This window comes from Leuciscus leuciscus (assembly GCF_965113295.1).
Source record: "Leuciscus leuciscus genome assembly, chromosome: 18".
NCBI classification, from domain to species: domain Eukaryota; kingdom Metazoa; phylum Chordata; class Actinopteri; order Cypriniformes; family Leuciscidae; genus Leuciscus; species Leuciscus leuciscus.
Window position 1 is genome coordinate 16318293 of NC_138742.1, and position 12965 is coordinate 16331257.

At 37.9% G+C, this 12965-nt stretch overlaps 2 protein-coding genes across 3 annotated transcripts; both read left to right on the forward strand.

The window, feature by feature from the left end:
- Positions 1-253: 253 nt before the first annotated feature.
- Positions 254-3249, forward strand: hspb7 (heat shock protein family, member 7 (cardiovascular)). Its single transcript, XM_082145327.1, has 3 exons — positions 254-614; positions 2141-2274; positions 2359-3249. Exons 1-3 carry the CDS (start codon positions 446-448, stop codon positions 2536-2538), a joined length of 483 nt encoding a protein of 160 aa, XP_082001453.1. The 5' UTR covers positions 254-445; the 3' UTR covers positions 2539-3249.
- A 152-nt stretch (positions 3250-3401) lies between these two features.
- zbtb17 (zinc finger and BTB domain containing 17) lies at positions 3402-12965 on the forward strand. 2 transcript variants are annotated; one of them, XM_082145324.1, is made up of 15 exons: positions 3402-4325; positions 5261-5495; positions 5866-6027; positions 6123-6461; positions 6546-6635; positions 6723-6988; positions 7131-7273; positions 7395-7695; positions 8814-8901; positions 8989-9105; positions 9863-9983; positions 10062-10192; positions 10274-10552; positions 10705-10794; positions 12225-12965. In XM_082145324.1, the coding sequence occupies exons 2-15, from the start codon at positions 5291-5293 to the stop codon at positions 12557-12559; spliced, it is 2667 nt and encodes an 888-aa protein (XP_082001450.1). In that variant the 5' UTR covers positions 3402-4325; positions 5261-5290; the 3' UTR covers positions 12560-12965. The 2 variants fall into 2 exon arrangements, with proteins under 2 accessions (XP_082001450.1, XP_082001451.1); XM_082145325.1 differs by having other exon boundaries at positions 6126-6461.

A 12965-nucleotide genomic window follows, 5' to 3' on the forward strand; every position in this document is an offset into this window, starting at 1 on the left:
TCAAGTCCTCATCACACAAAACTTTTCCGACCACAGAGCCCCTCTCCCTCGCATGATAATTATAGCACACTGTCATCCTACAATTAACACACACACACACACACACACACACACACACACACACACACACACACACACACACACACACACACACACACACACACACACACACACACACACACACACACACACACACACACACACACACACACACATACACACACACATAGAAGAAGCTAGACCCACCATATAAAAGACAGCAAGACAGACAATAGCCACTCCAGGGAGACACAGCTAATACAAACAGGCTTGAGAGTGGATTCATACCATGCTTTAAAAAAGGGCAGGGACCAAAACTACCTCATTTATAAACTCAGTGCTCTGCGTGTCAATACAAAGCCCTGACTGGATATCAATTTGAGGCAAACAAACCATCTAAACACTAATGAGTGCGACCAACTCCTCTGCCTACCGGTCGGAGCGCAGTTACCACCAGAAATCATCCTCATCTTCATCCTCAACCTCAACAAACCCATACATGGAGAAGAGCCGGGGACTCTTTGCTGAGGACTTTGGATCTTTCATGTGTCCAAAGGATGCTTTGGGATTTCCAAGTGAGTTATTAAGGCTGGTTTCAGTTCTTTATGGATCTATATAGCCTTATATATCTTTATCAGTTTTAACTCCTTAAACATTTTTGTTTTGGATGAGGATCAGTATTTACTGGATATAGTCACATTCTAATTATACTTTTAAAGACTGTACGTAAAAAGTGGGCACTGACTGTACAAATGTGTCAACTGCATGAGGCCTGAAAATGTATTTATGGTAGTATGTGAATTTCAAGACTGCACGAGACTGACTTGACTTGAGATTTGACCGTTTGTCTGTGTGATATGTATGTGAAGGCAGATGTATTTAATATTCACAGTTGCATCTTGGTAACTGTAGAAGTATGTAAAAACAACAAATTGCTCCGCTCACATGCTATACAAGGGCACATGGGGGGCAGAGAAAGGGTAAATTAAGGAATGTTTTGGGCCAGAGCCAGTGCTGTGACTTCACTGTTGGGGAATGACTCGAGGGCGATCTCTTGCTGAGCCTGATTTATGGATATGAAGTCTGAGATTCATCAAGGCAAATTTTCACACATCATTAGAAGGATATTAATGAACAGGAATGCCCATTTGTAACATAGTGGTGTTTGTGTAACATAACAGAGTATATTCATTAATCATTGCTGATTTAATTAACTCTGGTGGTATTCAACACATTTTATGTTGTGAATAATTTTTTCATGTTTAATTTTTACTTCATCGGAATGGTACGAAACTTGATGGCTTATGTGGCACCTGCTATATAAACACACAAAAAATGGACAATAATGACAATGGATAATGTCAAAATATATATCCAAGTGGAAAAACTAATAAAAGTAATTATGTCTGAAAAGACTTCAATAACTAGTTAGTGAAAATATATAGGCTACATACAGGTGAATATTGTCCAGAATCATGAAATCCTCTAAAAAAGAACCCCCAAAATATTAAAGAATACATATTGAAAAAAATATAGTATTAGTACATCCCTATCATTAAAAAAGTTATGCTTATTTTCTTGACCCAGAAGTGAGGAATAACAGGGTTAATACTTTAGTTGATATAGTTTCATTCACATTCAGAATGCATTTAAGTATAGCATGAGTTTGTCACTGAAAATAACAAAGAAAATAAATACAATTTTGATTTGAGTTGACTTTATTTTTTAATCTTGGCTGTTTTAAGCTCCCAGTAAGAAAAAAAAAGTGCATTACGATGTAGGCTACAAAACAATCTGCCTAGCTACAAGACGAAAACTGCGACAATTCTACAGTAATAGACCTATTAGTATATGATGTCAATTTTAACCACAGTCTATAATTGAGACGCAAGCTGACGCCAGTTACGCTTGTATGTAAACATAAAAACATGTTTACAAAAAACATGAAAGTAGTGCCGGAGAAGCGCAACGCATAGACTACAGTGAACATTAGGAAATATCAGAACCTTTAATGGTGCGACTGACCAATCAGAATCAAGTATTCCAGAATGCTTGTGTAATATTTTTCAGATATCACATTAGATTTTATGTTTTCCTTTAGACAGAACAGGGACAGTTGGAAACATCAAGACTCTGGGAGACACATACCAGTTCACAGTGGATGTCCAAGACTTCTCACCTGAGGATGTGATAGTCACCACCTCAAACAATCAGATTGAAGTTCATGCTGAAAAGGTAAATAGATACAGGCCTCTGCATAATACAACTGAATTGTTCAGAATATCATTAATTCCCTTATGTGTGCATTTTGGTCAACAGCTTGCTACTGATGGGACGGTGTTGAACACTTTTACCCATAAATGCCAACTACCAGAGGATGTGGACCCCACCTCGGTCAAGTCATGTTTAGGGGCTGATGGGACTCTCACTATAAAAGCACAGAGAAACACTGCAAAACTAGAGCACGCACAGACGTTCCGCACAGAGATCAAAATTTAAATCTTTCCCCTCCTGCTGTATCTGTTTCCCTGTGATAAATGACCTTGAAAATATAGTTACTTAGTCCTGCTTTGTCATTCCTCCATGACCTTCTCTCATTTCTTCTCATTAGACTTGGATGGAATTTAAGCCTGTCATATGTATTCAAAACAAATTGCTAACTTCAATTCCCTGCCAACTGTATATCACCTTACAATATACGTACAGTGGGGTCCAAAAGTCAGAGATCACATTTCAAATCTGTTATTCAAAAGTTAAACTTAGAAAAAAAGAGAACATTTTAGAATTTTGAGAGTAGGATAGAAAAATTATAGGAATAGGAAGTGTTTCAGATTCTGCTCTATTCCTGTGTCACTAATCAAGTAAACAAATTTGTTACACTAATCATGTGGCTCTTTGCACAGGCGGCTAGATGTTCTTGCTTTCATTAAAGCTCAAGATGTTTTATCAGTCATTCTCAAATTATGAAATAAAAAAGGACAAACCAAGTACTAAGATATTCTTGAAAAAAGATGTCTCTCACATTTTTGGAGCCCACTGTATGACAGACAATCAGAACCAATAATGCAACTCGTTCCCAAATGGTGAGAAACCTATTTATTGAGCTGATTGTTATTGTTATAAAAAGGTACATTTTCTAAATGTTAAATTGTTGTGTTGTGTGATTAAAACCACTTTAGAACAGAATAAAACCAGAACACCTTTGATGAATATTTTGAGTTTTGTGAGTCAGTGATTTGGTTCCTGTCCACTTCTATTAAAGTGGACATCATGAGCAAATGACAGGTACTGTGTCTCTGAGTACTTATTCTATAAATAGAGTCTGCTGTTATTATTCAGTCTTATCATCAACTATTTTTATGCTTTGTCATCCATCAACCTGTCACTGTGCTGAACCAGATACAAATGTATGCAAATCAGTTGTACATAAGACAAAAGGGCATATTTTTAAGAAAAAATATGACATAAGAAAAAAAAAAAGAAGAAGAAATTATGATCTGCTGGACTGGATTTTGCTGGTCTCCCAGCCATCTTAATCTAGTCTTTGCTGGTTTAGCAGAAAGGTCAGCTGGTCTCCAAGCCTAACCAAATGAAAAATGCCAAAACCAGATTGGGAGAGCAGCTAAAACCAGAAAATCAGCTGGTTAAGGGAGTGTTTTCCAGCATTCAAAGTGTATATTAATATTCTAAATTCTTGAGGAAATATGAACATTTACATGAGATTAAAAATGTAGCAACATACAGATGTAGCTACTAAAGTTCTTAAATGTGAATTGGGAACATAAAGCATAATAAGCTTAAATTATAAGTAAAGTAGCTAAATAGCAGAAATAGGTCTGCCAATTTTAAACCAAAAGCTACATGGTAATGGTTCACTGATGGTTTGGTTAATGACTAAAATGTGCAATATAGCCTAACTGTCCCTTTAGATTTGCATCAATTCCAAACATATTTTGATATGTGTAACCCGAGGTGGTGTTAAAACGCATTAATGACACAATTAATAAACTAGCTGCTTTTTGTTTTATGGATATTTCCTCACTCTGGTCTTATTACTAGCTCACTGTATTTAATAATAGCTCAAGTTCGCCGTCATGTGGTCAAAACAGTTACAAGAAAAGTCCGCGCATGCGCTATGGTGTTTATTCGCTCGGCCACTATCAATCGATCAGAGAGCGGAAGATGGCGGCGCGACGAGGCTGAGCAGTGAGATCGATCACCGAAACACTCGATTGGACGGGATCAGCTGAAGTCAGGGAAAGCTAGAAACTCGTCCATTATATAAGGTAAAGAACGTCAAACATGACCCGATCATCGAATTGTTTTAGGGCTACTTTTCAGGCAAGTCTCTAACGAACGCGCAGCTAAAATAAGCAAAGAAGAGGCAGGATTATAGCCCGCCTCTGTCAGCGCCATCTTGATCCAGCAGGGCCAGGCACGCTGAATTAATCCCGGAGCTAAGAGAGACAGAGAGGACTCATAATCAATCCGCAACATCGTCACATTCTTGTTGGGTTATTGCGCAGTTACTCTCCAAATCACTAGACACATTTACTCGCTAAAGCCAGACATCCAGACATCATTGTGCTCCATTCGGCTGATAATGACAGTTTGAATTAGACTGCAGGACAAAATGTCCCGAGCGAGCTCGAGATAACAGTTAACGTTAAACGTTTCAGTGTCGCACAGAAACACACTATGTGTTAATTATGTTTGTTTATTGAAGTAAATAACGTCTGTAGTCTGTTGGATGATTAATGTTTGGCAATATACACGCACTGAATCATAATGAAAATAAAGCACCATAGAGGGATGGTTTTGTACTGTGTATTAAATGTTCCACAGATATTCTATTAGATATTAGATGTTCAGATATATGAGGTGTAGATATAGCACAAAAATAAATATTCAGTTTTAGCACTTTTTGTGAAAGTACTTAAAAAAAATACAATATTGAATTATGGCCATCATCACTAATCTCTGAATCATTCAGATAGTTGTTGATTCGTAAACTTTTACATATGGTAAAATTCACAGGGGCTGGGACTGGGACAGGGACAGAATTGATATGAATGGCTTGGGACAAAGTTGACCAGACTAAGGCCCTGGTTCACCTCAATTTGTTTACATCATTACAACTGGGGTATTTAGTTTGTAAGCCTCAAATGCAAAAGCAGCAATAGTGCAATAATTCATATTTCTCTCCTTTTTTTATGAATAGGATACTGTGCAATAGTCTGCTCCATCCGCTATGGACTTTCCTTGGCATAGTGGGAAAGTCCTAGGGCAACTTAATGAACAACGTCAGTTGGGTCTTCTTTGTGACTGCACTTTTGTGGTGGATGGAGTTGACTTCAAGGCCCATAAGGCTGTGCTGGCGGCATGTAGTGCTTACTTCCGCACACTCTTTTTGGACCAGAAAGATGTTGTTCATCTTGATATCAGCAATGCATCAGGTAGGCTTGCATTCTTACAGATAACTTTTATTAAAGGGACTGTCCACCTAAAAAATTAAATTTGGTCATCAATTACTCACCCTCATATTGTTTCAAATGCATTTCTTTCTTTCTGTGGAACGCAAAATTAAATATTTTGAAGAATGTTGGGAAACAAACAATTGATCTCCATTGTATGGACAAAGAACTTTTTTTTGTTCCACAAAAGAAAGCCATACACTTTGAGGGTGAGTAATTATTTTGGGGTGAACTATCCCATTAATCTGGTCTTTTGTGGATAATCATATGTAATTCAATTTGAACATTTCTCTGCTCTTTGGTTGTTTGTTGTTTTCTGCCTTTTGTCTAATGTATTCAATATTGTATTCAGGTCTTGAGCAGGTCCTTGAGTTTATGTACACCGCAAAGCTGACTTTGAGCCCTCAGAACATAGAGGACGTTCTTGCTGTAGCTACTTTCCTTCAAATGCAGGAAATTGTCAATGCTTGTTCAGCTTTTCAGTCCTTGACTGTTCCTTCATCAACCAAGCCTGGTTAGTGAAGAGCTCAGATTATCATATGCTGTTAGTTTAAGAAGGTACTGAAGTTATAAATCTATAAACCCTTTTTCATTTGTGTTCATGTAAAGTAGTAGTAACTGAGGAACAGCCGAGATCTGTGAGGAATCCGAAGGATGCAAGATCCCAGGAGGAGCAGGAGAGTCATTCAGTGACTCCGAATGTGGTTTCTGAAGTGAAGGAAACTCCCTCGCAGTCAGAAACAACAGAAACCCAGGAGGCTGCGAGTAACATGACTGAGAAACAAAGCACAAAGTCTCTGAGAGCTGTCAGCAAACTTAGTAGGCCGTCTAAAACTAGGCTAAAAAAAGCCATTGTCTTGGATAGCAAGACAGAAACAGAAGAAGAGAAAGCCACAAAAGAGATTCCACCATACCAAGATGACCCTTCTGACACAGACTACACTCCTAGTTAGTGTCCATTCTCTACTCTTAATGATTTTGTTAATGTTAACCATGTTTCAACACTTGTATGACACTATACTGCTCCTACAGAACTCTCACAGAGGATGGCGGCTAAACGGTCATTTGTTAGTAGAAGAAGAAGCAAGTCGAAATATGCAACCGTTCACACGTCTACACAAGGTAAATTCTGCCGTCTATAACTATGGTGTACATTCACCTTATATTTTTATGTTTAGGTTTCATAACTGTTAACATTTTTGCTAAAAGTTGATGATGCAGAGGAACGTGTGTCAAAAGCTGAGAGCATGGAGACTGTGGTACAAGAAGAAGATGGAGAGGATGAAGACGAAGGAATGGAGGAGGAGGAGGAGGAGGAGGAGGATGAGGAGCAGGAAGAAGAAGAAGAAGATGATGAAGAGGAGGAGATGGACACAGAGGATGGAGAAATGACGGGTTCGGAGGGGAAGCTGTCTGCTTCCGCAGCTGAGCGCAGTGAGTCCAGAGCATATGGCTCCGTCACACACAAATGTGAGGTGAGAGATTCTTCAATTTTGTAATCCTTATTGTCTTTGTCCTTTAGGTCTGTTTGTTATACAGTACCAGTCAAAATGATAGACTTTTCCACTGTCAGATTAAATAGTTCTATTTTCATTATAGTTTTTCTGATTCTTGCAGGACTGTGGGAAGAAGTTTACACACACAGGCAACTTTAAACGTCACATGCGCATTCACACTGGTGAGAAGCCATTTAGTTGCAGAGACTGTGACAAAGCTTTCTCAGACCCAGCTGCCTGCAAAGCACATGAGAAAACACACAGGTGAGCACTATATTCATACAGTCTAATGCTCTTCCTCTACAGTCTCATCTGACTTGTCAATCGAAATAAAGTAAACCACAGTTTTCCTCACACACATTCTTACACGTTTCTGTTCCTCCAGTCCTCTAAAACCATACTGCTGTTCCACTTGCGGAAAGAGTTATCGGCAAATCAGCCTGCTGAACCTACACAGGAAGCGTCACACAGATGAGGCGCGGTACAGCTGTGAGGACTGTGGGAAGCTCTTCACCACTTCTGGAAACCTGAAGCGGCATCAGTTGGTGCACAGTGGAGAAAAACCCTACCACTGTGACTACTGCGAACGGGCCTTTTCTGACCCCACTGCCAAGATGCGACATCTAGAGACCCACGACACTAACAAAGGTCACAAATGTCAACACTGTGACAAGAAATTCAACCAGGTGAGAGATCCACTTAAACTGGTGTTAAATTTAACCACTATTGTCTTTATAAATGTAATTAGAAAAACCTTACAGTCTTATAATGATGTGTATATTACAACATTGATGATAATATTAAGAAATGTTTCTTGAGCAGCAAATCAGCATATAAGAATGATTACTGAAGGATTATGTGACACTGAAGACTGGAGTAATGATGCGGAAAATTCAGCTTTACCATCACAGGAATAAATTACATTTAAAAAAACAGCTATTTTAAATTATAATATTTCACAATATTACTTAATGCATTAGTTAACACGAATTTACAATGAGCAATATACTTTTATAGCATTTATTTAACCTTTTTTAATGTTAGTAAAAATGTATATTCATGTTATGCATTAACTAATGTTAACAGATACAACTTTTGATTTTAACAAACTTTAGTTAAATTTTTTGTTTTAGTTAAATTTTTAGTTACATTAGTAAATGTTGAGAGTGACAGTAATGAGCAATAGTTCTACAATAAGTGCTGTAGAAGAATTCCTCATTGTTAGTTCATGTTTGTAGTTGACTAATGTTAACTACAAACTAGATACAATTAAATAATATATATGTATATTTAATAATGTGTGTGTATATATATATATATATATATATATATATATATATATATATATATATATATATATATATATATATATACACATATATATATATATATATATATATATATATATATATATATATATATATATATATATATATATATATATATATATATATTAGTTAGCATCACAACAGAATGTTATACTCTTTTGGTTTTTATATATTATATTATGTAGAAATAATCCTGTAATAATATTTGAAATAATTATATGAATATAATAATAAAAATATTATATTATATAATAAAAATATTATATAATATGCAGACAAAATGTATAGATTATAACATATTATTGAAATTATATTATAGCCATTTCTACAACAGTAGGCTATATTACAAAGGCATTTTAATCAGGCATAACAAAAAGCTGAGGACACATTTTTTTTGTTATTGAGGCAGAATGCACAGTAAACTGATAACTGTGAACAAATAGATTTAATTTTATATATATTTTTTTCTTTTCTAGTTGGGGAACCTGAAAGCACATCTGAAGATCCACATTGCAGATGGGCCTCTTAAGTGTAAGGAGTGTGGGAAACAGTTCACCACCTCAGGTGAGATTTACACATTGGGTCAAGTTATGGCATTTTCACAGCAATATATGCATGCGCAAAGGAATTTTAATGTCCCTCTGTTCACAGGCAACCTGAAGAGACACCTGCGTGTGCACAGTGGTGAAAAGCCTTTCGTCTGCATGCACTGCCAGAGAGCCTTTGCCGACCCTGGGGCCCTGCAGAGACATGTGCGCATCCACACAGGTATGAGCCATTTTTCATGTCCTCAGTCACAGTAAAGAGAGGACCCTTTTACAAAGTTTTGATTTTGTTTTGAATGTTCATGCTTGAATGTCAGTCTGTAACACTCCTGGTCTCTATGAAGCCCTGTCTTCCGAAAAGTGCAGTGTGCTCTGATTGGTCGGCTGGTTTAGTGTTTTGTGATTGGTCAATGAATCCATTGGTGATTGGTATTTCAGAAATGTCACACCCCTTACCACAACACATTAGATCTGGGTGGAAAAAACAGCATCTAGATAGAGACAACAACACACTTCTAATGCAACTCAACCAAATGGGGGTGGTGGTGGCGCAATGGATAAGACACATGCCTTTGGTGTGAGAGACCCGGGTTCGAATCCACTGTGAGACACCAATGTGTCCCTGAGCAAGACACTTAACCCCTAGTTGCTCCAGAGGCGTGCGACCTCTGACATATATAGCAATTGTAAGTCGCTTTGTATAAAAGCGTCAGCTAAATGAATAAATGTAAATGTAAAATGTAAATGAGGAATATTGTGACATGCACGTTCCCAGAAGAACACTCAAGACTACAATCGAGGTGTTTCTGGGAGTTCATAAACAGTGCTTACTGATATAGAGCAGACTTTGTGCTTTAACTTTGCAGGACTTTTTCTTGCTCAAACAGCAACATTACACACTAAGGAAAGTTGAAAATGTAAAAAAGCATAATAGGTCCTCTTTAAAAGTTGATTTGAATGTCTTTCTCTTACTGTTTTAGGGGAAAAGCCCTGTCTGTGTCTGATTTGTGGAAAAGGCTTCACTCAGGCCAGTTCACTCATTGCTCATGTTCGCCAACACACTGGGGAGAAACCGTACGTGTGTGACCGCTGTGGAAAAAGGTATTTGAGACTGCATAAATGATTTAAAAAAAATCATAAAACACTTTAAAAGTTCAATTTGACTATCATACCTCAAAGGTTTGTCCAGTCCAGCCAGCTGGCCAATCACATCCGTCATCATGATAATATTCGACCACACAAGTGCCACACCTGTAACAAAGCGTTTGTCAATGTGGGAGATCTCTCAAAGCATATCATCATTCACACAGGTAAGATGCAACATTTTCTAGAATTGAGCCTTTTCTTATGTAGTTCTCTCTTATGTGCTTCTAATGACTTCTTGGTTACAGGGGAGAAACCTTTCCTGTGCGATAAGTGTGGCCGAGGATTCAACCGTGTGGACAATCTGCGTTCCCATGTGAAGACGGTGCACCAGGGGAAGGCGGGCATGAAGAGACTGGTGGTGGCTGAGGAGGATGACGACGAGGACGAGGAGAAGCTGCTGTCGGACTCTGGCCCGGGCTCAGAGCTCGACAATAATGAAGTCAACATCGTCACGGTTACTACAGAAGACATAGTGACTTTGGCCACAGAGGCTCTGGCTGGCAGTACCGTAGCACAGCTCACGGGTGAGAGAATATGACAGAGGAGTGTGATAAAACTGATTATTACACTGTGCCTTGTAGAAAGGTGGTTCTAAGGGCATTTGCTAAATCTGAGTGTCACCATAATGGCACTTGGATGGTCTCCTAATATTATTTGTTGTTCTTGACCCCTGTAGTGTTGCCAGTGGCAACCTCTGTGTCCGCTGATGAAACTGAAGCACTGAAAGCAGAGATCACAAAAGCAGTGGAGAAAGTCCATGAAGCAGGTGAGTAATACATAATTTATATACTGTATATATTAGTGCTATCAACTAAAGAATTGCACATTTTTATTAATCACACCTAACATTAAAATTTGTAAGATATTTTTATATTGTTATACATAATTTCACATTGAAACTCCTAATTAATGTATAAACAACAAAGATTTTTTACGTTTTTTAAGAAATTAACAACATTAATACAAAAGAACATAGATACAACTGAAATAAAGAGTGTTTTCAGGTACAGTACTCAGCAGCATTAACTCTGAATGTTAACAAATTCAGCAATTACTCTTTACATAGACATATTAGGGTTCCTTGAAGATATAATGTTCCAGCAAGTCTGTTTGTTCAAAGAAGCATGTAAATATTAATCAGGAAAATAAGATTTTCCTATTAAAGTGATCAAATGTTGTGTTGCAAAAATGAGTACACCTTTCTGAAAGTTACAAAATAAAACTAAATACAAATTTACTGGTGCAAGTTAAAGGCATTTTTTTTATCAACAGGTGAGTATCTTGAACCAAAACATTTAAATAAGAGTACTTTCTTGACAAATAAAAGTGTTATATAGCCTATTGAATCATTCTCAGACTTATTTATTTGCGTACAAGAGGATTACCATTTTTAGTGTGAAAATATTGCAAAAGTAACGCAGAGACTGAAGAATGGACTTGTGACAAAGTCCCTGAAACAACCAGGCAATCACTTTAAACTTTAATTTTGTGATGAGGGATTTTTTTGTTAAGAAAAGAGCAGGAGAAATGACAAGCAAGTGTCTCAGAGCTGGCAAAAGCTGTGAGAAGAGTGACTATTTCATCTCGCACAGTAATATGCTACTGTACGTGCAGAAGTGAAATGCATTGTTCTTGTCCACACAGGACACAAGGAACTCATTTAGTCTTTTCCAAGGTCCATTTTAACAAAATATAGACTTCTGGTAATCCATACTCTGGTCTCATGAGAGCAAATCATTCATTTGGGATCTAACAGCATCCAAAATGTACGACATTGCAAGGGGGAGGAATGAGAAGTGCCTGGGCTCCATAGTGAACTTCTGTGGTAATAAAGGTCTGAGTCCTGAGCGAGTGGGGGAGTTGTACTTAATCAGTGGTGTCATGAATGCACACACCATTATGTGAAACAAAATCTTGAAATGGAAGATTTTACCTTGTGGCACTTTTTTAACATGACAATGACTCTATATATTCTCCCAAGGTAAAAATCCTTCAGTGAACAAGTATTTCACCCAACCTTTACACACTGTTGGGCACCTGTGGGTGATTTTGTAAAGGCAGGTTGAGCAACACTCCCATTCAAATCTCAGGGCACTCAGGCAGGTCATCCTCCAGGAGTTACACGGATGTGGACATTTTTCATGAACTTGTACACTCAATGCAAAGCTGAAACAGTGTGCTGATCTATTCCTGCAGATCCCAACACCCAGATCTTGTATGCATGCGACTCATGTGGTGAGAAGTTCCTGGATGCCAGCTCTCTCGCCCAGCATGTGCGCATTCACACTGCCCAGGCCCTGGTCATGTTTCAGGCGGACTCTGACTTTTATCAGCAGTACGCTGGAGACGGCACATGGCAAACAACTGAGCAGGTCATCCAGGGAGGGGAGCTCTTGTTCCGAACACGAGAAGAGGAGAGTGAGGAAGGAGAAGTAGCTCTAGCCCAGCCTGAATCTCAAACTGAGGGGGCAGAGGTGGAGACCAGTTCACAGGCAGAGACCGAGGAGGGGGCTGAAAACCAAGGAGAGTGAGGAGTTTCTGACCTGATTCAACCCAAGAAGAGTTAAAAGGACAAGAGAGATCCACATGGAGTTTTAGACTGTCACAAAGTGTAATATTTCTCACCAGAGGTATGGTTATTACTGATTAACACACTATAATTAAATTCGCTCATATTTTAAAAATGCTAGGTAGATGTCATAATATCTCAAACCATAGCATTATGTGTGCAGAGCATTATTAAAACTACATTGTATAGAGTTAAGTTTAAATAAAAAAGATGACAAGAAAACAATTAATTTAATATGAACAAAACTTAATTTGTAATGGTGTCAAACCTTTTAATACTGTTGTCTCCCTGTATATGTCCTCTGCCAGCTCATGTATTCACACTATTGTAGACTGTTTTACTGAGGCCAATTAAACAAATTGACTGTC

Bases quoted from the DNA above. Each gene is read 5' to 3' on its own strand.
- hspb7 (XM_082145327.1), top strand. From the start codon at position 446: ATGAGTGCGACCAACTCCTCTGCCTACCGGTCGGAGCGCAGTTACCAC. The intron at 615-2,140 runs GTGAGTTATTAA...GTTTTCCTTTAG, and splicing joins GGATGCTTTGGGATTTCCAA to ACAGAACAGGGACAGTTGGA. The intron at 2,275-2,358 runs GTAAATAGATAC...TTTGGTCAACAG, and splicing joins TTGAAGTTCATGCTGAAAAG to CTTGCTACTGATGGGACGGT.
- zbtb17 (XM_082145324.1), top strand. From the start codon at position 5,291: ATGGACTTTCCTTGGCATAGTGGGAAAGTCCTAGGGCAACTTAATGAA. The intron at 6,028-6,122 runs GTTAGTGAAGAG...GTTCATGTAAAG, and splicing joins TCCTTCATCAACCAAGCCTG to TAGTAGTAACTGAGGAACAG. The intron at 9,984-10,061 runs GTATTTGAGACT...CATACCTCAAAG, and splicing joins TGTGACCGCTGTGGAAAAAG to GTTTGTCCAGTCCAGCCAGC.